This window comes from Leucoraja erinacea, chromosome 28 (assembly GCF_028641065.1).
Source record: "Leucoraja erinacea ecotype New England chromosome 28, Leri_hhj_1, whole genome shotgun sequence".
In the NCBI taxonomy this organism is placed as follows: domain Eukaryota; kingdom Metazoa; phylum Chordata; class Chondrichthyes; order Rajiformes; family Rajidae; genus Leucoraja; species Leucoraja erinaceus.
In genome coordinates this window covers 19,274,319-19,300,663 of record NC_073404.1, presented here as the reverse complement: position 1 = coordinate 19,300,663, position 26,345 = coordinate 19,274,319, and the positions used below count along the sequence as shown (strand labels likewise).

The following is a 26,345-nucleotide window of genomic DNA, read 5'->3' as shown; positions in this document are numbered from 1 at the left end:
CATGAATCGCAGACTTCAAGAAGTCATTGCATGCAAAGGATATGCAACAAAATACTAAACATGACTACTTTCATTTACATGACATTGCTGTATCCCAAGCATTATGGTGCCCTGAAATAGAGGCGACTATGTATAAACACTGTTGAAATCTCTACATGGTGAAACCAAAATGTATAAAAATGGCCTTTAGTAAAATCTAACAATGTGCACTTTAACCACATGTGATTTTTTTTCTCTTACAAATCTCAAATTGTGGAGTACAGAGGCAAATAAATAAATGATGCGTCTTTGTCCCAAACATTATGGAGGGCACTGTATATCCTAAGTTAGTGGTCTTTTATGCTTTTTGATATTAATTTGATGGCAGTCGTGAATTTTCACATGCCCGGCCCAAGGTGAAGTCTTGTTTGTCGTCAGGTTTTGCTTGTGTGTTCCCATCTGCAAGTCAACACACAGGTCACCCCCTCTACTCTTGGCCAGAGAACTTCCTGCAAATTGCAAAGTCGCACCAAATTCTTTACTTGTGTATCTGTTGATTGTTTCTTCGAGCTTTTTTGTTGCAAATGCCACATTTTTTACAATCATTCAAGGATTTCTGATGATGTTGGGTTAAAATTACTCTAAATAACATCAGTTATCCTGTGAGGTGCCACATTAATATATATGAAATCTATCTTCATTCATCAAACGGTCATTTTTTATTCAGAAATACATTTTGTTTTCCGTATTGTCACTTTTACCCTCTGCATATTGTCTCTGCTTAAAAAGATTTGCATTTAAAACAATATGATTATTCCTGAGGAAGGAGGAGGAGTGAGAGTGCAGCAAGGGAATTATTACACTAGACTACACTTCTTCCCACCCTTCCTCCTATAAAGACTCTATTCCCTACTCCCAATATCTCAGTCTACACCACAACTGCTCCCAAGATGAGGTGTTTCATACCTGGTGTAATAGCAATTTCAAACTATTCCAAGCTTCAGCTTTCCATTGCCGTTACTACACAAGCAGGGAGGAGTAATCGTACGCAGCCGTTAGTAAAAATGAATCCTCCAGTCAATTTTTCCAGTTTCATTGATTTTAATTGAAGTGAACATACGAGATCCTCTTTATTCTCATACAAATTGTAGCTTTCTGTTCTTACTATCTGAACTGGTAAAAAACTATATTCCTTCTCCTGCTTGCTCCAGTCGATCTGACCACTCCCAGTGGTTTCGCTAGCCACATCCGATGTAATTGCCTTTAAATTAAAGTTAAAAACTACCGTCTGTGAGTGAAATTAAAGTGGAAAACTGGAACAAAGAATCTGCCTGACGCCGTCAACTCGACCTCGCCACCTGCACTTAGCTGAAGATTGGAAACTTCAAAAGCCAGCGCAGGAGACCGTGCGTAAACGAACAGTTACTGCATTAGGTTTTATTGGATAGCTGCATTATGCTGTATTGATAAAGCTGAAAAGCTTTAAGGAATAGCTTCTATGGGAGAAGGCTGTATTTGGAGAAGCTGAGAAGCTTTATTTTAAAAGGCTGCATTAAGCTTTTTGGAACTGTGTCGAGATAAGCAAGGTTGCGTTAAGCTATCAGAAAAGCTTTGAGATAAGCCGTATTGAAGAACGATTGTTACTGTGGAAACGAGTATGGTGACCGTGAGAATCTCTACGATATCTATGTTTTTAATTCCCGTTGATTGTTTTGAATTCCAGTCTGGAAGCATACGTCACTACGTAACCATGTTATTACGTCAACACGTCTTAAAGGGATAGTCACCAGTATGTCTGAACAAGAAGAAATGGGCACACATTGGGGCGTTGTCCACAGATCGAGGCCAAGGAGCATAGAGAAAAGATGGACTTCTTAAATGAGAAGGAAGTCTGCTTTGGAAGTTTGAAGAAAGGACACATGACGAAGGACTGCAAGAATCTTATGACTGGTGATGTGTGCAAACAAGATCATCCTGAATTACTTCACACTGAACAGAAACACACAGAGAAGAAGCCGGAGCATACAGAACAGAATGAGAAGCCAACTGTGAGTGATGCTATTTCCTCATCTGGGATGTGTGCGCAGCGATTGGGGGCCGGTGAAGAAACCTGTATCTTCTCCATATTACCAGTACAGGTAAAGAGCCGCAAGGGTGACACAGTGTTGCAAACATACGCATTTTTGGATCATGGAAGTTCTACAAACTTTTGTACAGAAAGCTTGATGAGAAGGCTGAACATTACAGGACAACATACTAAGATTCTCATGAATGAAGAGAAACCTGTGTTCAATCATCGTATCTCAGGTTTGGAAATATCTAGTCTGGTAAAAGACGATTTTATACAACTATCTGATGTGTTCACACATAGACCATGCCTGTTACGCATCGAAACATTCCCAAGCAGGAAGACCTGAAACAATGGCCTTACTTGAAGGGTATCTAGATTCCCAAAATAGACTCTGGCATTGACCTACTCACTGGAACTAATGCTTCAAATGTATTGGAACCTTGGAAGTTGGTCAACAGCCAAGGGGATGGACTATTTGCTGTGAGGACCCGATTCTGATGGGTCATCTATGGTCCCTGCGTAGAGACAACGAGAGCAGGGATGAGAATGGCTACCCTGCTGCTGCTGTCAATCGAATATCTACTGTAAACTTGGAAGAGCTACTGGTCATGCAATACAATCACGACTTCAGTGAAAGAACCAGCAAGGAAGCAGAAGAAATGTCCAGGTAAAGTTCTTGGATATTATGAATCATTCAGTAGAGATGATAGATGGACACTATTGCCTAGACTTATCTTTCAAACAAGAACGCATCAGACACTTGCCTATGGAAAGAGCACTGGGATTGCACTGGTGTGTTGAAACGGATGTGTTCAAGTTCAGAATTGTGGTACAGGAACGACCTCCAGTTTAAATTCCATTTGGAATATTTTGCAGGACCAAGAAACCAAGACAATACACCCAACGAGGCATCTTATCCATAGTTGGCTCTATATACGGTCCTTTAGGATCTCTTGCACCAATTACACTGCCAGCCGAGCTGATTATGCAGTAGCTCTGTAAGGAAAGACTCGGATGGGGTGAGCACATATCGCAAACCTTCTCTCGGCGATGAACAGGATGGTTAGCAGAACTCAACAAGATGTTGGAATTTAAAGTGGACCTGTGCATGAAGCCCGCTAACTTTGGTCAAATCAGATTGGCACAGTTGCACCATTTTTCAGACGCAAGTGAAAGTGCCTACGGTACTGTTTCATATCTAAGACTGGAAGATTATAACAAAGAAGTGCATGTTGCATTCATAATGGGAAAAGCCAGAGTGGCACCATTGAAGCAAATGACGATTCCCAGAATGGAGCTTACAGCTGCAATCCTAGCTGTCAGAGTTGACATAATGCTGCAAAAGGAATTACAGCTTCTACTGGACAAATCCATCTTCTGGACTGATAGCACAACAGTGCTTAATGCTTAAGTACATCAACAACAAAAACAAACACTTTCAAATATTTGTAGCAAACAGGATCTCCTTTATAAGGGATGCTACTGATGTATCACAATGGAGATACGTTGGCACAGAGGAAAATCCTGCAGATGAAGCCTCTAGAGGATTAACAGCAGACCGCTTCTTAAGCAGTAAGAGATGGACCAAGGGACCAGAGTTTCTCTAAGCCAGACAGCGAATGGCCAAAGCTTAACCTGGAATCTGCAACCTCTGCTAATGATCCGGAAATCAAGCAAAACATCACAGTGAACGTCATTGTCAAGGATCCATTGGACGCAACAAACTTTCTAATTACCTATTTCTCATCATGGCGTAAGCTGAAGACTGTGGTAGCTTGGTTTCTTAAGCTAAGGGCAATGCTCTTGCTGTTGACTCAAAAAAAGAAAGGAGATTGCTATAGGTATCTTTGAAAAAGATCCTGGCAAACATAAAGAAGAAGATTGAGGTTTAAGAAGGAATTGCAGATGCTGGAAAATCAAAGGTAGACAAAAATGCTGGAGAAACTCAGCGGGTGAGGCAGCATCTATGGAGCGAAGGAAATAGGCAACGTTTCGGGCCGAAACTCTTCTTCAGACTGAAGATTGAAGAATCACTCAAGAAGTTTGAATGCCAACACATAGTGCATACCTTTTGTTTTTGATAATATGTTAAGCTTTTATAGCACCTTTTAATTTCTCTTGGTCATTGTTTTGTTTTGTCGTGGAACAATTAGGGGCTGGTGTGTAGGAGTCATTCTTGCTTAAGCTAGTTACTGTTAGTATATTTTATAATTTTGTCTCGATATTTCTTGCAGAATTATTTTGTATGCTTGGGAGTGGGATTTTGATATGTAGATGGGCGTCACATACATCAGACGAGGCCAGCGGAACCACTGGGAGTGGTCAGATCGACTGGAGCGAGTAGGAGTGAAAGAATATATTTTTTTACCAGTTAATATAGTAAGAACAGATCTGGTATGTTCACGTCTTTGTATTTACAACAACTTCAATTAAAATCAATGAAACTGGAAAGAACAACTGGAGGATTCGTTTTTGCTATCTGAACTGGTAAAAAACTATATTCCTTCTCTCCTGCTCGCTGCAGTCGATCTGACCACTCCCAGTGGTTTCGCTGGCCTCATCCGACAGTCTTTTCAGGTGAGGCAGAGGCTCACTTGCACCTCCACCACCTCATCTACGTTATCCGCTGTTCCAGGTGTGGACTCCTATATATCAGTGGGACCAAGTGCAGGCTCGGCTACCTACCTGATCTCCCGGTTGCTAAACACTTAACTCCCCCTCACATTCCCACACTTTCTGTCCTGGGCCTCCTCCATTGTCAGAGTGGGGCCCAGCATAAATTGGAGGACCATCACCTCAAATTTTGCTAGGGCAGCGTATACCTTAGCGATATGAACATTGACTTCTCTAACTTCAAGTAACCCTTGCTTTCCCTCTATCACCATCCCTTCCCCTTCTCAGTTCTCTGACCAGTCCTACTGTATCCAACTACAGTTTATCTCTGCTTTGATGTTAACTTTTATCAGCTAACTTATCTATTCTATATTTTCCTTGATCTTGATTCCCTTTGTCCTGTTTTTACACACACTTCCTTATCTATGTATCTCCCTCTCCCCTAACATCAATCAGAAGAAAGGTCTTGACCCGAAAAGACATCCAATCTTTCTCTCCAGCGATGCTGCCTGTATCGCTGAATTACCCCAGCATTTTGTGTCTATCTTTGGTATTCCCTGCTGAGTAATACTTGACAGTTCAAAAATACTACAAGGAACGTTTGGGTTATTTTCCGATTATCATTCTAATTTAAAAAATACTTGTTCACATATAGTTATCCTTTTCCCAACAGTTGATTGTTTTTTTAACTCTCATTGTTTTGTTATTTTCTTAAAGCAATCCTGCATTTTCTTGAAGAAATAATTTCTTTGATCCCCCTCTAATTTCCTGGAATTCCCCTCATCTCCTAGCTTTTGAATTCTCTGATCTTTGATACTTTGAATGTAATTATCTTAAATTCTAAACTACCACCTTTTGCAAGTAGCAGGTGACATGCCACCTCTTGTTATGTGCCTTTTAATCAGCAGTGCTCAAGATAGCAGTCATTGAGCCATTCAACAGTCAGGTATCTACTCAGCTGTGGATTTACCACACTCTTGAGAATACTACGAGTGGTGTTAGTGCCTGCATGAATTAATGTAAATTGTGAGTATTCTATCACCCTCTTCTTGTGCCTCATTGATGTGGAAAGGCTTTGAGACATGAGTAAGATACCCAGCACCACAGTTTTCCAATCACCGTGCAACTTGTACCTTGGTGTACTGTAGTGATTATGGGAGGAATATGTGTTTGAAAGACCTAACGTATGTGCTGAATACAAGTCCAAAAGTGCATAATAATCTTGGTTGGCTTGTGAATGACTAGTGGAGATCAAGCAAGTGCATGAGGCTGATGCACACTCAACTCAATTTCCGGAGTGATGTGAAACAACCCAAAAATTGTCATTGCGTATTAGTCTGTAGATAATTTTTAATTGCATGAAAGAAAGCTAATATGTGATTGAACTATGCCTCTCGTAACTGTTAAGATTGCTGGTGTCAGTGGAGAAACTTAATAAACGTTGTAGCTCAAAGAAGAAAAAGAAAGTCTCACTGGTGAAGAAAATTTTTAAAAGGCAAACAACATGTATTTTGAACTCGAGCAAGGAGACAACATTCCTTGCAGAATTGGTGAGGCTGCAGTTATAATAATCAAGTGCAGATTTAGGCAACCCATTATAGAGTAGCATATAAACCATTCTGATCATTGCTCTCCATGCACTCATTAGGTTATTTGGGAATCACAATAATTGTTGTGTCGATGCTTGAGCAGTTTAACTTTGTCAGACCTGAGAAAGTTAAGGAACCTAATAGTTTTAAGTGTAATTGTTATGAAAATGAGGACAAAGGCTCATAGTATTTCTGTACTGGTGAAATGACAGTACAAGGACATGAATTTAAGATGATGCAAAAAAAAATCAAAGTTTGAAAAATCCTATGGTAGGTTTGAAACCTGCAATTCTTTACTATTATTTAATGTGTAAGTACTTATAAAATAAATTTGATTCTTATTTAAGCATGAGCAATATCAAACATGGGAAGTAAAATCTGGTGACTTGCATGGTAAAAAAAGACCTGAACATGTTTGATATGACAAGTGACTTGTTTCTGTTTATTGTGATATTGTAAATGTATAATTAGCACTAATTGTGCTATGGGAATTTGTATATGATATAATAAGAGTAGTCTTTAACCAAATTATATTTCTGGATAGTAAAGCAGGCAGTATAGCAGTTTAAAACTTGGGATAAAAATAGCACTTGTTGTATGTATTCCATTGCAATGTTTGTTCACTATATCTGTAATTATGCTGATTGTTTGACTGCCATTTTATTTTATATTTACTGTGCCCTATTGTCTTATGAAAATCAACAATCCATATACAAGGTGCCATATACCAGAAACATAAGGCACACCCGATCAGATAAACCACTGGGACTTTTTAAGCAGTGGTTCCATTATTTGGGTCATTGTTGGTTTGTTCTAAGATATCAGTGCTTGTTCACAAATAGAATAGAATGCATTTATTGTCATTCAAACCTAGGTTTGAACGAAATATCATTTCTACAGGTTTTTACATTACAAAACAATCCAAGACCCACACTTAACACAATTTACATAAACATCCATCACAGTGAGTCTCCAACATCTCCTCATGTGATGGAAGGCAAAGTCTTTATCTCTTCCCTTTGTTCCTTCTCCCGTGATCCAGCAGTCCAACTGCAGTGTCGAGGCGAACTGGGGCTCCGATGTTAAAGCCCCCGGCGGGCGATGGTAAGTCCTGAGGCCGTTTAAGCCACGCCGGTCGATGTTAGGCCCCGGCTCCATGTCCTTAAACCCGCGATTCCAGCGGGAGAAGTCGCCGTTGCGGAGCTCGGAAAAGCGGTCTCCCACCAGGGACTTGGAGCTCCCGATGTTCCTGTCCACCGGGTCTGCGGCCGGTGCCTCCGAACCCCAAAGTCGGGTCGCAGCCGCACGCCACCACAGCACTTCCCGCTCAGAAGTTGGCCAGCTCCGCGATGTCAGTTCCGCAGGCTCTGCAACTGGAGCCCCCAGGTTAGTCCCAGCCGGAGGTCACCGCCGGCTCCACGATGTTAGGCCCAACGACATCCGAGACCCAACGGAATAGTCGGGTCCCCGCACAGGGAAGAGATTTAAACGGTTTCCCCCACAGCCCCCCCACCACCCCCCACATATACACAGCTAAAAAAAATAAAAACTAACTCATGACATACATTTAACAACATAAATATCCACTTAGAAAGAGGCAGAACCCAAGATGCAACTGTACAGCACCAATACATTATTGCTCAAAGGCTAACAATGTTGATCATAAATCATTAGATGTGATCAAGCTGTGATTGAAATAAATAACATATGAACATATCAGAGAATAATAATTATCCAAGAGACTATAACTTTATTTCAGACTTTTAATTATCTTCTAGAAAAATGGTTAGTTTGTTCTGCAAAGCATATTACTATTGTTAGAAGGAATGGTGATGTTTTGGGTCGAGACCCTTCTTCAATCTGAAAAAGTGTCCAGACCCAAAATGTCACCCATTCCTTCTATCCAGAGATGCTACCTGGCCCACTGAGTTACTCCAGCATTTTGTGTCCATCTTCGGTGTAAACCAGCATCTTCAGTTTCTTCCTACACATATTACTATTGTGTAAATTAAAAAACATAGAGGTGGTTTTTTTGCTTATGTTATTGAGTGCTTTCTGTGCTTAGTAGTTGTGCAGTATGCCACTGCTATTTCTCTTGTCTGCTGTCAGAGAATAAATCCTTGTCTTACAGACTGCATTCACCCCCCACTTACTTATCGGTACTTACTGAGTTGTCTTCTATTAAATTGTCAAAGTTTTCTTTGTCAGTATCTTCAACGTCAGCAGAATCAGTGACATGTCAGTTTAGTAGAATTTATTATACCTCCCACTCTAAAGTGTTTGACTTTAAATTCTCCCCTAATAATCACATGCCAGTAAGCTAATTTACATTTTAATATTGACATGTTTTTTCCAAGAATGTATTCTTAGTATTCTTTGAAAGGGATTTGCAATTCATATTGCCCTTCAAGAACAATTAATTTGCTATTAGACATAAAAGGATTTAACTCTGACATTTATTTTTAGGTCTTGTCTATTTTGAAGTAAAAGTTAATTTTAAGATTATTTTTATTTCTTGAAAGACTGTGTAGAAAAAGGGGCCTCATTTTTTTGCAATTGAAAATGGCTAAAATTAGTTACTAAATTGTAACCAACTTTTCTTCCAAATAGATTGTTGTATATCAATGATGAATTATGATTTCACAGTAGGAATGTTTTGAGCAGTACTGAACATACCTCTTTATGGTAACAAATGCTTTGACCTATTGTTAGTTACAAACTAGGTTCAGTTAATTGTCATCACCTTCAACAATAGCTTACAGTTTAGTTATTAATCATGTTAAAAACCATGTGATAACTCTTTCCTTTCCAAAAGTTTCACAAGTTAAATGAATTTGTGTTTTAAAACAGTATTGCACATATAGCTATGATGTATAATTAATTGTATTAATAATCTAATCTTGAATGGAAAATGCATTGTCAGGCACTGGTCTCTTATATATTGGTGGAACAAATGAGGAATAGTTAACTGCACACCGCCTTCATTCAGAAGGTAGTGGTGATACCTCTAGTGGCCTATCACTTTAATTCTTCATCTTGAAGGTGATACAGTGTGGAAACTAGCCCATCTGCCAACTTGCCCACAGCAGCCAACATGTCCCAGCTACACTAGTCGCACCTGTCTGTGTTTGATCCATAGCCCTCCAAACCTGATCTACTTATGTACTTGTCTAACTGTTTCTTAAATGTTGGGATAGTCCCAGCCTCAACTATCTTCTCTGGCAGATTGCTCCATACACCCATCACCCTTTGTGTGAAAAAGTAACTCCTCAGATACCTTTTAAATCTTTTCCCATTCACGTTAAACCTATGTCCTCTGGTCCTTGATTCACCTACCCTGTGCAAGAGACTGTGCATCTACCCAATCTATTCCTCTCATAATTTTATACACCTCTGTAAGATCACCCCTCATCCTCCTGTGCTCCAAGGAATAGAGTTCCAGCCTATTCAACCTCTCCCTATAGCTCAGACCCTCTAGTCCTGGCAACATCCTCATAAACCTTCTAGGTACCCTTTCCAGTTTGACAACATATTTCCTATAACATGGTGCCCAGAACTGAACACAATACTCACCAACGTCTTGTAGAACTGCAACATGACCTCCCAAATTTTATACACAATACTCTGACTGATGAAGGCCAATTTGCCAAAAGCCTTTTTGACTACCCTATCTACCTGCGACTCCACCTTCAAAGAACCATGCAGCTGCACTTATAGTCATAGAGTGATACAGTATGGAAACAGGCCCTTCGACCCAGCTTGCCCACACCGGCCAACAATTCTCAGCTACACTAGTCGCACTTTTCCTACGCTTGGTCCATATCCCTCCAAACCTGTCCTATCCATGTACCTGTCTAACTGTTTCTTAAACGATGGGATAGTCCTAGCCTCAAATACCTCCTCTGGCAGCTTGTTTTGTACACCCACCACCCTGTGAAAAAGTCACCTCTCTGATTCCTATTAAATCTTTTCCCCTTCACCTTGCACCTATGTCCTCTAGTCCTCGATTCCACTACTCTGGGCAAGAGACTCTGTGCATTTTCCGATCTACTCCTCTCATAATTTTGTACTCCTAGATCCCTCTGTTCTACAAACCAGAGCCTTACCATTCACTGTGTGGGTCCTGCCTATGTTAGACTTCCCAAATTGCAACACCTCACATTTCTCTCTATTAAATTCCATCAACCATTCCTCAGCCCACCTGGCCAATCGATCAAGATCCTGCAGCAACTTTTCACAACCAACTTTACTATTTGCAAAACCACCCACTTTTATATCATCAACAAAATTGCTAATCTTGCCTTGTATGTTCTCATTCAAATCATTGATATCGATGATAAACAGTAACGGGCCCAGCACCAAACCCTGTGACACACCACCCGTCACAGGCCTCCAGTCCAAGAAGCAACCTTCCATCTGCTTCCTTCCATGAAGCCAATTTTCTATCCATTTAGCTATCTCTCCTTGGATCCCATGTAATCTAACCTTCCAGAGCAGCCAACAATGCAGAACCTTGTCGAATGCCATACTGAAGTCCATATATACCACATCTACAGCTCTGCCCTCATCGATCTTTTTGGTACGTCTTCAAAAAACTCAAACCATTTGCATTTTTTATTTGAGCTCTCCAGTTCTAAAGAATGGTCAGAAAACCAATGCTCACTATATTTCTCTTTTCCCAGGTGCTGCCTGACTTGCTGGGTTTTTCCAACAAACGTTTTTGAATATCCAACACCTGGAATGGGTTGCTCCTTCAATTTGAAACACATAGTTCAAATATTTTTGCCCTTTGTTCCCTCTTCTGTCTTCTTCCATTTACATGTGTCAATGTCACCAGGGTGCAGAGTAGAAGCTCCCTTGGACCCCTGCAACACACTTTCAAAACCTATGATATTTATGAGCATTTACGAGTAAGCTTGAGCAAGGAAACACTGCATCAAACAATATCCTACTATGGGAATATTTTCACTGCAGATCAGCATCAATTTAAGAGCACAATATGTTTTCAAGTGTACATAGACAGTAAAATGAATTTTAAAATGCTGCTCAAGGAAAATTAACCATTTCCCTGATTAAAGTTTTCCTGTGATTGTTCAGTTTCTAGGAGTTTAAACTGATTCCTTGAAAATTCTGCTGAGATGGAAAGATGGAATAGTTTGGATTTGGACAATAAATGTTGATAAAAACTGTGTTATGTCTGAATTCCTGCTTCATTTGCTCTTTGACACTGTGGATGTCCCCAATAGTGGCTAGAAATAAAGATGCACCATGTTACTTCTCTCCAGTGCAATGCAAATGTAAAACTTTTCTCCTTAAGTGAAATATGATATCAACCATTTGCAAGTCATTTTGCCTGCCTTCAACAAGGTATTTCTGGCATTCCTTGTATGATCATTTGTCTTCCATTCGGCTCTTCTGGGAAAACTTGGTTTAATACCCATGTGCTGGTTTAGGACACCTCAAGATAAATCATGCACTGGAGTTCCTAATCTGCATTTCTAGATTTAGAATTGGTTTAGTCAGACACTTGTCAAGTGGTTTGAAATTTTTAAAGAAACAAGGAACTGCAGATGCTGGTTTAGGGGGGGGGGGAAACAAAGTGCTGGAATAACATCTCTGGAGAAATGTTGTTAGGTGATGTTTTGGGTTGGGACCCTTCTCAGACTGAAACATTTGAAATGTTTTCAAGGCTCATCATATTTGTTAATTTTTACAACCACCAAGGGCGCCACAGTTTTTTCGTCTTTTAAAAATGTTTAGTGTGTGTTAAAAGTCTGTGTAAATGTTCTCCAATTTGTTTTATGTGGGGGGAGGGGGTCGGGGAAAACTTTTTTTCAGTTTCTTACCTTTGCTGGAAATGCGATTGTTTTCCGGGTCGCATCTTCGGCTGATCTGCGGCCTACCATCGATGGAGCTGGAGGCCTCCTTGGACTTACTTTGTGCACCACTGCGGGGCGCGGACTTAACATCGGAGCCGATCCCTTGCTTGGGATCGTTCCAACCGCAGCCTGCGGACTTACCATCAAAGGATCACAGTCTCCGGAGAGGCTAGTCGGGAGCTCCAATGACGCAGAGTCTCGACCAGCCCCGACGCGGGGTCCGATCGCCGGCGCGGTGGAGCTGACATCCCCCCGATGCAGGAGCGGATCACCCCGATGCGGAGGGCCCGACCGCTAGCTACGGGAGTCAAGATTGTCCCGTCAACGGAAGTCTTGAGGCCCCTGACCACGGAAGAGCATAGAAGGGAAGAGATTTTAACTTTTTTTTCCCGATTTTATATGACCGACTTGGCAATGAAATTCCTCATATGTGGCAAAATATACTTGACAAATAAAGTATTATTGTGATTGTGATTGATTGTACCACTTTCTCATACTACTTGCTCAATAGTAACAATTAAAATATTCTTGATTTCTGTATTTATTACAGCTGCATTTGAATTGATGCATTGATTGAATATTCTGGCTTGGGTTGATCTGAGAGATTTGTAAAATGGATTTATTCAAGATTATTGTACGAATAGGCGCCATTTTGCATATTCAGAATCAGTGATGTCTTTAGGCATTTCACGAACCTTGCAGTGTTGTGCACATGTTAAGAGTTCCATTGTCTTTGTACAACTGAATTCTTCATTTAATATATTGCAGGGTAAAAGCCAAAAAAGGAGTAAACCTGAAAAACATGTGGCCCAAAAAACCCGAAACCTGGCAATTGACATCAGAAATCGTGAATGGAGGAAAACATTCCACAGCCACAGTGGAGATGAATAGAAAACAAGGAGTCTTCGACGGGTGAGAAAAATTTCTGCAAATATGTGGATTTGCCATGTATCGTGTTTTAGCGTGAATTTCTATTGCATTTTCCTCACTATTGGTCACAACATTGACAGAAGAGTTGCAGAAGCTTATACATTGCTGACCAGATTTGTTGCAAACTTGTTTCTATTGAAGTTAACTTTTTTAATGAATGAGGCAACATAAGAATAAGGAAAGGTTTATTCTGTTGCTCATCACAATGATCTTTTAGAAAGTTTTAAACACTTTAAAATGTAAGTACTGGAGAAAATATTAGGTGACGTTTTGGGTCAGAACCCTTCTTCAGACTGAGTGCAGTAGCGGGAGTGAAGACAACGGATTTTTAGTGGAGGGGTGGGGGTAGGGATTGTTTTTTAGAAGTTACCTAAAATTGGAGAATTTAATGTTCATACCGTTGGGTTGTAAGCTGCCCAAATGGAATATGAGTTGCTGTTCCACCAGTTTGTGTGTGAATTCACGATGACAATGGAGGAAGCCAAGGACAGGAAGGTCAGTATGGGAAGGGGAGTTGAAGTTGTTAGCAACTGGGAGATCCAGTAGGTATTTGTGGACCGGGCACAAGTGATCAGCAAAACAGTTGTTGAGTCTACACTTGGTCTCGTTGATGTATGGGAGTCCACATACGAAACACTGGATGCAGTAGATGAGGTTAGAGGAGGGGCATGTAAATCTCTATCTCATCTGGAAGGACTGCTGGGATTCCGAGATGGAGTTAAAGATAGACAAACTCTGCCCTTGAGCATCTGGGGGAAGAGGGGCCAAGACCAGAACTCTGGGACATGGAAGAGACGAGTGTGAGGGATCCATCTATGCTGCTTGACCTGATGAATCTGTCGATCTTTGCTATAAGCCAGCATCTGCAGTTCCTTTTTATTACCCTCATAAACCAAAACAGTCTTCTCTGTGTGAAGCTACAGGACACGGGAATGGGCATCAATGAGTCTTTACTATGGAGAAATATATGAAGACTGAATAACTTGGGACAGTTAATGGAAATGTCTGTTGCAGAGATGCTGAATGCCCCAAGGCATATTAAGATAGCTACATCTCTCGGGCCTGATCAGGTATATCCAAGGACACTGGGAAGCTAGAGAAGAAATTGAAGGCGTCTTGCCCGATGTATATGAGTCATCGTTAGACATGGGTGAGGTGCCAGAAGACTGGAGGGTGACTAATGTTGCATTTCTATTTAAGAAAGGCTGCAAGGAAAAATCTGGGAACTATAGGCTTATCTGTGGTAGGCAAATTGCTGGAAAGGGTACAGAGGGATAAGATACCTATGCATTTGGTTAGAAGGGCTGATTAGAGATATTCAACATGATTTTGTGCATGCGAGATCATGTCTTATGAATCCAATTAACTTTTTTGAAAAAGTAACCAAAGTAAGGTTGATGAGGGCAATGCTGTAGATTTATTTACGTGGACTCCAACAAGGCATTTGATAAGTTTCTGCATGATAGGCTGCTCTAGAAGGTTCGATCACATGGGATCCTGGGAGAGCTAGCTCACTGGATAGAGAATTGGTGTTGTTGGAGGAAGCAAAGAGCGATGTTTTTCGGATTGGGAGCCTGTGCCTAGTGATGTGCCTCGGGGATCAGAATCTGGAATACACTGCCTGTCGTTGTGTTGGGAGGAGGTTCCATTTAGGTGCTCAAGAAGAAATTACTTAAATGATGGAGAATAAGTTGTAAAGTCACAGAGAAAGAGTTGATCCGTGAAAGTAAAAAGTTAATCTGGTAGAATCAAGAAGATGTGTGACTTGTAAGGGAACCTGCAGGTGGTGGTGTTCCCATGCATCTGTTGCTTGTATCCTTTGTGGTGTGCTTTTATCCTTTGCAGATATGGGAGGTGTTGTTGGTGTAATCTCAGTGAATTACTGCAAACCACTTTGTAGATGGTAATATGCTCAGTTGGATAATAATTTCTTGAGTGACTTTCCAATGTGCTTCTTTGAAAGCCAAAGTAAGTAAGCCAGAGGACAAAATGAAAGTGGAATGGCAAATTAATGTAAAATGCAGCTTGGTGCTTGGGGTCACTCAAAACTGACATCCTTTGCTTGTTTTCAAATTTCACCCAATCCACAGACTTAGTACTCTTTTTGGCAGTATAATAACTCCAGCTAACACTACCTTCAAACTATTTAGCTTGTCACATGGGGAACCAATTTACTTATGGAGCTTTATTATTTCCCTTTGGGATATTTATTGTAAGTTATGTTAGGTGCCAATTACATTTCTGCAGGGGTGATATATCCCTAACTAGGAATGTTATGACCCAAGGATCAGGCTGTCAAACTAAGGGATAGAACTGAGATGAGAAGAAATGTCTTCACCGTGAGGACGATGAATCTATAGAATTTTCAACCCACATGAATTGTGGTTCCTGAGTCAGGAAATATTTTGAAACTAGACAAGTTTATTGATTTCAGGATATCAATATTTATTGGGATTAGTACAAAAAAATGACCATGAAGTAAAGATTAGATATGATTATTGAACAATGGAGTAGGTGACAAGCTTTCTTCTATTTCTCTTTGTTATGTTCTTACGACCAAAAGTGCGGTTCACCCATAACATTTTTAGTTGTTCAATAATTCAGTAGTAATGAGTTTACTTGGAATGCTGGCCACTATCCTTTTAAACTAAGTTCTTTCATAAACCTGTCTTTTTTTCTGTGCAATTAACTTTACATAAATTTAAGACTTTGTTTTCAGACTGTGGGGCATTGGAGGGTGCGTAGCGAACTGATGGAAGTACATAAAATTATTCCCTCAGTGGATATATCAAATAGTAGAGGGTATAGCTTTAAGGTGAGATGGCAACATTTAATAGAGATTTAAAATGCAAGTTTATTTAGACACGGAATGGGAGGTGCCTAGAACACAGTGCCAAGGAAAGTGATGTATGCATATACAGTGCCCTCCATAATATTTGGGACAAAGACCATTAATTTATTTATTTGCCTCTGTACACAATTTGAAATTTGTATTAGAAAACAATCACATGTGGTTAAAGTGCACATTGTCATATTTTATTAAAGGCCATATTTATACATTTTTGGTTTCATATGTAGAAATTACAACTGTGTTTATACATAGTCCCCTATTTCAGGGGACTCCTGCATCTATTTTCTATGGCCTACAACAACTTAAAGCCGCGGTCTCCGGTGAGGAAGAGCCGATCCTGGACTGACTCTGGACTTTGGTCCTGTCCACGGGGGGGAAATGGAGGAGGACTGGCCAAATTTTTGTGCCTTCCACCACAGTGATGAATGCTGTGGTGGATGTTTGTGTTACATTTTTTATTGTGGTTGTGTGTTCGTTATTATTGTATCGCTGCTGACAACCCAAATTCCACCAGCCTGGCTGTGTGGTCATTAAAATACAATACAATACAATACAATACAATGTTTCTATGTTTCTATAAATGCCTCAAAACTCATTGGCCGGCGGTTCATTCCACAGCAAGACAATGATCGTAAACATACTGCTAAAGCAACAAAGGAATTTTTCAAAGCTAAAAAATGGCCAATTCTTCAGGGGTCAAGCAAATCGCTCTATCTGAACCCAATTGAGCATGCCTTTTATATGCTGAAGAGAAAGCTGAAGAGGACTAGTCCCCAAAACAAGCATAAGCTAAAGTTGGCTGCAATACAGGCCTGGCAGAACATCACCAGAGAAGACACCCAGCAACTGGTTATGTCCATGAATCGCAGACTTCAAGCAGTCATTGCATGCAAAGGATATGCAACAAAATACTAAACATGACTACTTTAATTTACATGACATTTCTGAGTCCCAAACATCATGGTTCCCTTAAATGGGGGGGACTATGTTTGAACACTACTGTAATTTCTACATGGTGAACCCAACATTTATAAAAATGGCCTTTATTAAAATCTGACAATGTGCACTTTAATCGCATGTGATTTTTTTTCTATTACAAATCTCAAATTGTGGAGTACAGAGGCAAATAAAGAAATTATGGGTCTTTGTACCAAACATTGTCGAGGGTACTGTACAATAACAATATTTAAGAAGCATTAAGAATGGCACGGGAACACACAGGGAAGTGCGGCAGATGTGTAATTTAAATAAATTTCATGATCAGCACGGGCATCAAGGGCTGAAGGTCATTTTTCTGTGTTATACTGTACTGTTTCAGATTTTATATCAATAGCTTTAAAGTAAGATTTATTTTTTTATCTTTTGATATTTTACTTGGAGATTATTAATCTTATTAACAAGACCTTAACAAGGGTGGGGGTTTTCGTTTGGTGATTTATATGTCTTTTATCAGTTACTTATAATTTTATATGTAACTATCTTCAATGTGTTCTCTGATCTCTTACCCAATGTAATTGTCCAATCCATATGAAGATTGTAATCCTCGATGATTACTACATTACTTTTCTAGAGGCTCCTCATTTCTTGATTAGCATCCTGTATACCAGTTCTGCTATTACTATCGACCTTCTAAGTCACGTTTTTGTAGAATTTTGATCAAGGTAATTTTTCATTTCTGACCTTGTGTCATTCTTCATTATTAAATCAAATCTCTCCTCCATGCTACCAACAGCATCACCACTCACATTTTGTCTGTTATTTGGAAACTCAAGTATCTTGGAACATTTAGTTCCTAATCTTGGAAACCATCCAACCATGCATCATAATGCCTATTAGGTCAGACCCATTAATCTTTATTTGTACCATTAATCTGTCAAACTTTTTCTACAAATGTTCCATGCAATTATATTAAGCACTTTTAATTTTAACATGTTATCATTTTGCTGTAATTTGTAGATGGGAGATGATAAATGACTTTTCTTTTGCCTATCCAATTGTAACTGGAAAATGTGGAATGATTCTTATCCCATTCTGAGGCAATTATCTTCGTTTCTTGCAAATATTGGCACATGTCTGTTAAATTTTTTTTAAACTGCCGAGTCTGCAAATCTAAAACAAAAATAAAAATTTTGGAAATACTCAGCAGGTCTGTTCTCATCTGTGGAAAGACAAACAGAGCTAATATTTCATGATGAAGTACTTGAAAGGATATTAAAGAGGCTCATAAAGATGGAGGGAGGATGTGGGAGGGGTCGGATGTCTCTGATAAGGTAAAACGGGCATGACCAATGGAATAAGACATAAGCAAGTTTTTCTTTAGAAATACAGCATGGAAAGAGGTCCTTAAAGGGCTGTCCCACTGCAGCAACCTAATTGGCGAGCTTAGAAGATTTTAGGGGAGTTTGAAAAAGTTTCATGTTGAAGTTCTTCTTCGACTATGTAGAAGACCTCCTTCGACCTCCCTCGACTATGTTGAACACTAGCTTCGACTAGCTTAGGGAAAATTGGACACCGAATAGTGGAGAGTGAAGATGACCTCCTTTGATCTCCTTCGACCTCCTTCGAGTATGTTGAAGACTATCTATGACTACCTTTGATTACCTTTGACTACCCTCGATTACCTATGAATAACATGTTGACCTACTACGACCTACTTTGACTAAACCTACGAGTAAAAAAAAAACATTTTTTCCATGGCGACCTTTTTTTACTCGCGGGCATTTTTCAGCATGTTGAAAAATACGCGCGACCTAGCTGGGGCCTCGAATACGTGGGGACTACTCTCGAACATGAAGGAGAGTTACAAAGACCTCCTAGGACCTTGTGTTGACCATGCTGCAAGTAGGAGTTGAGAGCAAAGTCTTCTAAATTCGCCAATTAGGTCATCGCAGGGGGACAGCCCCTTTAGGCTCATTGAGTTCATGCTGACCATCGATCACCTATTCACACTAGTTGTTATCCTACTTTACTCCCTACACACTCGAGGACATTTATAGAGGCCAATTATATACAGACCTGCACGTCTTTGGGATGTGGAAGTAAACTTATGCTGTCACAGGGAGAACGTGCAAACTCCCCACTGAGGTCAGGATTGAACCTGGTCTCTGGCGCTGAGAGGCAGCAGCTCAACTTGTTGTACCATTCTGTCGCCTATTTGGTTTTCTAGCCAGTGAGTGAACTGGAGGAATTAGAGAGTGAGAACATAGACCAAAAAAGCTGAAAACGCACCAGCAAATCAGGCTTGACATACGGTAGTCATAAATTAATACAGTGTGGAAACAGGCCCTTCGGACCAACTCGCCCACACCAGCCAACAATGTCCGAGCTACCCTAGTCCCACTTGCCTGCGCTTGGTCCATAACCCTTCAAACCTGTCCAACTGTTTCTTAAACAATGCAATAGTCCCAGCCTCAACTACCTCCTTTGGCAGCTTGTTCCATACACCCACCACCCTCTGTGTAGATTTGGCACAACCTGAATAACAGCATCCATATTACCTAATTATTAATCCAAAGTCATGGAAACCAATCAAGATCTGTGTTCAGATCCCACTGCGACAACAGTAGACTTCAGTTCAGTCGATATTCACTCGACCTCAAACAATTCAGAAGTGGATGTTGACTCGACCGTTGGAGAGGCGGTGAAGGTGTTTTTGAAATGCGGTCCTCCCCCTGACGTCACTGAAAGGGGCGGTGACCACGCTGTGGGTGGGATGGGTGGTGAGGAGGGTGCGCTGCGCTGTGGGAGGGAGGGGCGGTGTGGAGGGAGCACGGCGCTGTGGGAGGGAGGGGCGATGAGGAGGATGTAAACGCCATGGCTGGTCTGTAAGTTGGTTTGAATTCCCTTACCACGATGTTGAGAGTTGGCCGTATTACTTTCGAGGCAAATTGTACAACCTTACATAACCCCAGCTGGGGCGTCGCGGGTAGAAGTTCGGGTGGGAAAAAGCGGAACGTTCATTTAAATGTGGCCCTCCCCCTGACGCCACTGGGAGCTGGTGGCCGCCCACTCCCCCTTGGTGGCCACTCCACCCCCTTTGTGACATCACTTGAAGCGCGTTGAAAGATGTTTGCCATTTAAAAACTTGAGTGTGTCTATTTTTAAAACGCTAAAACTTGTGAAATATAGAATGAAATGTGAAGTGAAGCATTTTATTTTGTCGATTAATATTAATAATCTAAAAATTTCTGCGCTAGCGTAGAAAGATACATATACACACAAGCACACACGCACACATACAAGATGAGACTTCTATAGGTATAGAGATAGATATATATACCTTGGCACATGAGTTGGTTCATATGTTTGCAGATGACACCAACATTTATGGAGTTATGAACTGTGGATGACTGCCATTTGTAAATAGTGGGATATTGATCAACTACAGAAATGGATGGAGAAATGGCAGATGGAGTTTAATCCGAGCAAGTGTGAGGTGTTGCGCATAGGAAGATCAAATATAAGGGGAAAGTGTACAGTTAGTGGCACGACCCCTAACAGCATTGATGTACAGAGGTATCTTCCTTCTGGGAGAAGTTTGAAAGCTCGGATGTCCTGAAAAACAGCCTCATCCCCCTTTGCTACTGAGTCTTGACCAATCACGTCTTTCATACCACCTTCCTGGAGATGCTGCCATGTACTCTTAATCTTCTTCTTCTTCATGCGTATGGCGTGCACAGCCTAAAGTTGTAGATCAAAGATAGACATCCAGGCCAGGACAGTGAGCAGTCATTCACGATGTGTGGGATGGTCTGGTCTGGATGTCCGCAGTCGCAAGCAGGGCTGTCTGTCATCTGCCATAAGTATGTAGGTGATGATGGACTGTTCTTGCATGGAGGGCGCGGATTCTGTTCAGGGTTAGCCATTGCTTGCGATGGAGGTCAAAACCCGGTGGTTTCACTGTGGGATCTGTGATGACCTCTCCGTTGATGGTGTTGATATCTTTCCAGGCTCTGCGCCACTCCATCTTGGAGTCAAAGTCTTCCAGGGGTTTAACGTAAGACTAAAAGGGTTTGCGGGACTTCAGGCGCATGTTCGACAGACTCTTACTCTGAACTCTACCTTATTTTGTTGTTCCATTATTGCCCTTTAATATTCTTTTGCACTAATTAGTTTTTGCACTATTCTGCTGCACTGCTTTTTTTTGTATTTATGTAACATTACTGTGTGTATGCTGTTTACTCTGTGAGCTTCATGTGAACAAGGAATTTAATTGCGCCCAAGTGTATCTGACAATAAACTAATCTAATGTAATTTGCTATTATTTATTCTCTTTAATCTGAAGAATAGAGATTATCATAGGCCTTAACCTTAAAATTGGAATTTAAAGGAACTTTGGAATTTAAAGGAACTATTAGGCTGTGGGCCGAACATCAAAAATGTGTCTAGAAATGGGATTTAGTGACCCAAGTCACCAAAGTACATGAAATTTTCACATATTGTGTAAAAATATTTTTAAAAATCACCCCTGAAACTTGATATGAAGAAGACTTGCACATTTTTTATTGAATTAGAGAATATTTTCGGGTAATTTTTAGTCCAATCAAAGCACGTTTAACATTGATTTGTCTGCCAGTTGGCCAATCACGCTCTTTGTTTCAGGCTAGCACACAAAATGGCTAAGGGGGCTACACAGATGCCTGTTTTACTGGAGATTCTGATTTGTTGTTCTGTGGAATAAATGTCGTGGAAACTTGCAGCAGGTAATTGTATTTAGTGGGAAAAGCATTAAAAAGGCTGAAGAAAGTGCTGCGCAGTGGATTAAAGTGCAAGAAAGCCTTGAAAGCAAAGTCCCTGCTGAGGTCTTGTGAAAATTTCATGTAGTTGGGTGACTTGGGTCACAAAACTGCAGAATAAAGCTCCTCGGCCCACAGCCTATATATAAAAAGTAATCTCAATTTTTAGACTTTGTCCGGCAAAACCAGATCTACTTCATTCAAACATTGTACCATAAAGCTATTTCCCACAAAAATCTTCAATCTTTTTAATAAACTCAGCTACCATACTTCAATGCACGCTACAGTATTGCCATAACTATTCGAATGCAATGAACCTTTATATAATTTGAATTCTTTACAATTGCTTACTTAGTTTCTGACATTTTGGAACCCAACCTTAAAGTCTTGAAAAATCACCTCGTAGCTCCTGTGGCTTGGATTTCCCGAAGTCGGTCTCTGACTAGAAGACTGCGAGCTCCACGAGGTTAAAGCCAGCAGGCTCCCGCGGTACAGCTCAGAGGTCAAACCCTGGCAAAGGGATCATGGGCTCCATGATGTTGTCCGCAGGCACCCGTGGTGGAGCTCTCGAAGTCGGTCTCCAGCAAAGGCCGCCAACTCCTCGATGTTAAGCCCCTGTCCCACTTTCACGACCTAATTCACAACCTTTTTTACTCGTGGACATTTTTCATCATGCTAGAAAAAACGCCCAACCTACTTGATGACACGATTACCTACGACACACCTACGACCTCCTACAACCTACCTACGACCTCATGACGACCATGCTGCGAGAATGAGTCAAGGACAAACTCGGCAGAGGTCATGAAAGTGGGACAGGGGCTGCAGTGCGGACGGAGATACGATACCGAAAATAATTGCATCTCCGTCGAGGTAAGAGATTAGAAAAAGTGGCCCTCAACCCCCCCCCACATAAAACAACCTAAAGTGAACTAAAAACATACATTTAACAGACAAGCAAACAACAAAAGAAAGAAGGAACAGGCAGTTCTATTGTTTTGCACAATCCTGCAGGCATTGCCACTTTCATTTTACTGTACATCTTGTATGTGTATGTGACAAATAAAGTTGACTTGACTTGAGACTGTTGGCAAGGCAGTAAATTGCTGGCGCCACCCGGTGGTTTTCACACTACTTGTAAATGATGGAAAGGCTTTGGAGTGTCAGGACATGAATGACGCACTGTTAGAAACCAGCTTCTTATCTGCTCTTGTATTTATTGTATTGATGTGGCTAGTACTGTTGAGTTCCTAGTCAGAGGTAACCTCCAGCCAGTGTCGATAGTGGGAGAATTTTCAATGATATTGTCATGAAATCTCAAGGATCAGTGGGAAGACTTTTTCTCATTGTAAATGGTAATTACTTAAAACATTTACGATGCTAGTAACACATATTACCTGCCAGCCCGTGTCTGAATGTTGTCTAGTCATGCTATCCTGCCTCTATCTCCTGTCCAGCACAAGTAGGATGCTAGAGAAACTTGTAGTGAAGAGGTAATAATTGCCTGTGCATCTCATCCAAAGTTACTGCGTTAATGAACGGCAACCTGAATACTCAGCCAACCTCCAAACTGCAGAATTCTAAGTTTCAGGTACAGGGATAGACCTCTAAATCTCGCTGTTCTGATGCATTGAGCACTCAGAATCTATACTTGACTGTACATGGACATCTGTCTCTTAAAAGCTCTTGAATTTGAGCTGGCAAGGCTGAAAATGTATATTGCATGACGGATGACTTAATTTGATGCCATCTTATGCACCAGACATCTAACATGCTCTTGTGCATATTATAACCACAGCATTGCTTGAGATTTCGCAAACTCTGATACTGACTATATTTTTGAGGTTTGAACATGAAAACCTTGATTTTTAATCACACAGTCCAATTTCAGGGCAATCTTGTTTACGTCAAGCATGATCAACTCCTAGTGAAGAAATTTAGCTTTTTTTGTAGTATATGAAAACAATCTTACAGATTAAAGTGAATTCAATTGTGCATCGCCTTGTAAACTCGCTAGTCATGACACAAAGCAGCTTAATGATCCTTATTTGCTTAATTTACTATGTTTTCTTAATCTAGCTTTTTTTTTTAAACTGGAAGAATGTATGTAGATGCTAATGAAATACACAAATGTCCAGTTCAGAACAGGTACTAGGACTATTGTAGCATGCTTTATTATTGTAGCAGACAATTAGATATTTTCAATGCCGCCAGCAGTGTCAACTTCCATGTGTTCTGAGTCAAATGTTAAAGCACTGAATTTACTTAATTATATTGGATACAGTATCTGCAATTACACTGCTCTGCTAGACTCTAGGGACAGGTGAACCTTGCTTAAATTCTCTATCACTCATGCTAAGAAATGTATTCTTGCATTCTGCATCAGGTTAACAGTTTTCAGGATCTACTACAAAATTAATTTAAAAAGAAAGGGATGGGGAAAATGTTTGTGTGCAGGGAATGAAAGAAAGGTGGTTTCCTTTGTGTTATAAATATGTAGGTAATTTTAGTAAATACTAGACCAAGTGCAGACCCGCTCTGCTCCCCCAACGCAAGATCGCACCACTCACCCGTTCCCCCAACACAACACAGCCGCCAACTGCGCAGGTGCAGCTCATTTCTCCTCATCCCCCAGCACTCCCTCCTCTTCCTCTTCACCCTCCCTCTTCAATCCCTAGAGAGGGAGGGGGATAGCGAGGGAGGGGTGGGGGAATAGAGGGGGGAGGGGGAATAGAGGGAGGAGGGGTAATAGAGGGAGATGGGGCAGAGAGGGATGAGGGGCCGAGAGGGAGGGAGAGAGGGGGAGGGGAGTAGAGGAGAGGGGCAGTGAGGGAAGGTGGTAGAGAGAGAGGAATGGGCGGAGACGGTAGAGTGGGGCGGCGAGGGTAGAGAGTGTGAGGGAGGGAGGGGTAGTGAGGGGGGTAGAGAGGGTGGGAGTGAGGGCAGATAGGGAAGGGGTAGAGAGGGGGGAGGGAGGGGCGAGAGAGGGAGTGTAGACGTGGCAACTACCCTCCCTATCGCTTCCTTCCCTAAATCTCACCACTCTCCCTCCTCACCTCCCCAGTATCATTCCCCTCTCCACCCCACTCCCCACCTCATCTCCCTCCTCCACGCCCCCCCCCCCCCCCCCCCCACCTCCCCCTCTCCCTCTACCACCCCACTTCCCACCCCGACTTCCTCCTTCTCATTTCCCTCATCCTCCTTCCCTCAGCCCCATTCCCTGCCCCAGCACCTACCCAGGTCGTAGAGCAGTGCCGTGGCCTGGAACTCGCCTGGTTCTCGTACTCGGCCCGGCCCTGGCTGTAGACTCCAGCCGTCAGCTCGGCCACCGCCTGGGCTCTAGTCCAGGCCATAATTTCATCTCCGTGCTCGTCCCTGTCCCCGGACGCCGGCTCATCCTTGGTTCCAGCAGCAGCTTCTTTCTCGGCCGCAGTCACGGCCCCACCCCAAGTCCCGGGCTCGGCCCTCACTCCAGCTCCAGCCTCGGCTCCAGCCCAGGCCCAGTCCCCGGGTTCGGCCCGGGGCACCACCCTTCCCATCTAGTGTTGGGCGCGGCAGCCACTGCCACTCCTCGTTCACCGCAAGTGCTGGAGTTGTTCTCCCTCCTGGAGTGTCCCGTGCTGCCTTGCGAGTGCATTGCGACATCATTCGGATTTATTTTTCCGAAATGGGTGAGTTTTTGGGGCTGTTTTTTAAATTTCAAGGATTAATAACTTCGGAAATATAGGTGGGAATGTGACGCGAAGATGTTTATCGCCAACACGGGAAAAATGTGAGTAGGATGTGTGAAAACAGGAAGGCTGTGGCCCAGCGTTTGGAAGAAGATAGGAAAACCAGACAGAGACACATCGTGGGCACAAACACAAACAATAGGAAGACGTTTAGTATTATAGATATTATTTTAGTTTCAATGGTTTCTAATGTTTTAAAAACTTGCTTGTTTTTAGTAGATGGTAAATGTTTCTTAATGTTGACGCAATTTAACATGTTAGAATGTTTATTTAAAACGTTAGAATATTAGAAAAATGAACAAACTAAAATTGCTTTATTAGAGCAAGCTGTCAAAGCTATCATTGGAATGACAAGGACATGAATGGCTCAGTGAGATCAGTATTGAAAATTCCGCTGCCACTCTGACCTTGCCACTCTAGGCCAAGCCACTTTAGGCTACCAAGATTGTCCTTTTGGATACTGACCAGTTAAATCCTATTGTGATACGACAGGCGGCATATCATACAATGGGCCTGAGCCAGCAGATAATAACGTTGTCTGTACATAATAAGACAATAAAGTAGGGCTGAAATTCTAGATAATGCTGATATAATATAACTTAAGGGAACTCTATAATTTCAGTATTTAAAAATTCAACTTCAAATTATTTTTACGATATTCTATTTCATATAGATTTCATTTGATGTTTTTAAATGAAATCAAATCTAGAACTACTATATACATTTGCAAAGTTGTGCATGTTGGAACTAGTATTTTGAGAGTAAAAAGATAAATGAGATAAACATCCCAGCTACGCATCATTTACACAAGATCTTACTCCATTCTCTGCAGCTGTCTTGTTTCTCAGCCCAATTCAATGCAGCTGTCTTGGCATCCTGCCTGATGAGTCCTGTGCAGCTGCCACTAAGAATACAACTTGCTAGTCATACATTTGTGGTTTCAAAGAAATAATGTAGTTTGAGTGAA

At 41.3% G+C, this 26,345-nt stretch overlaps 1 protein-coding gene across 2 annotated transcripts in view; it reads left to right on the top strand.

Moving 5' to 3' along the window:
- tmem132e (transmembrane protein 132E) overlaps positions 1 to 26,345 on the top strand; it is a 151,634-nt gene that overhangs the window by 47,017 nt on the left and 78,272 nt on the right. For both annotated transcript variants that reach the window (XM_055657955.1, XM_055657954.1), the window contains exon 3: positions 12,900 to 13,043. In XM_055657955.1, coding sequence (XP_055513930.1) covers positions 12,900 to 13,043 — 144 coding nt within the window. The remainder of the gene's footprint in view (positions 1 to 12,899; positions 13,044 to 26,345) is intronic.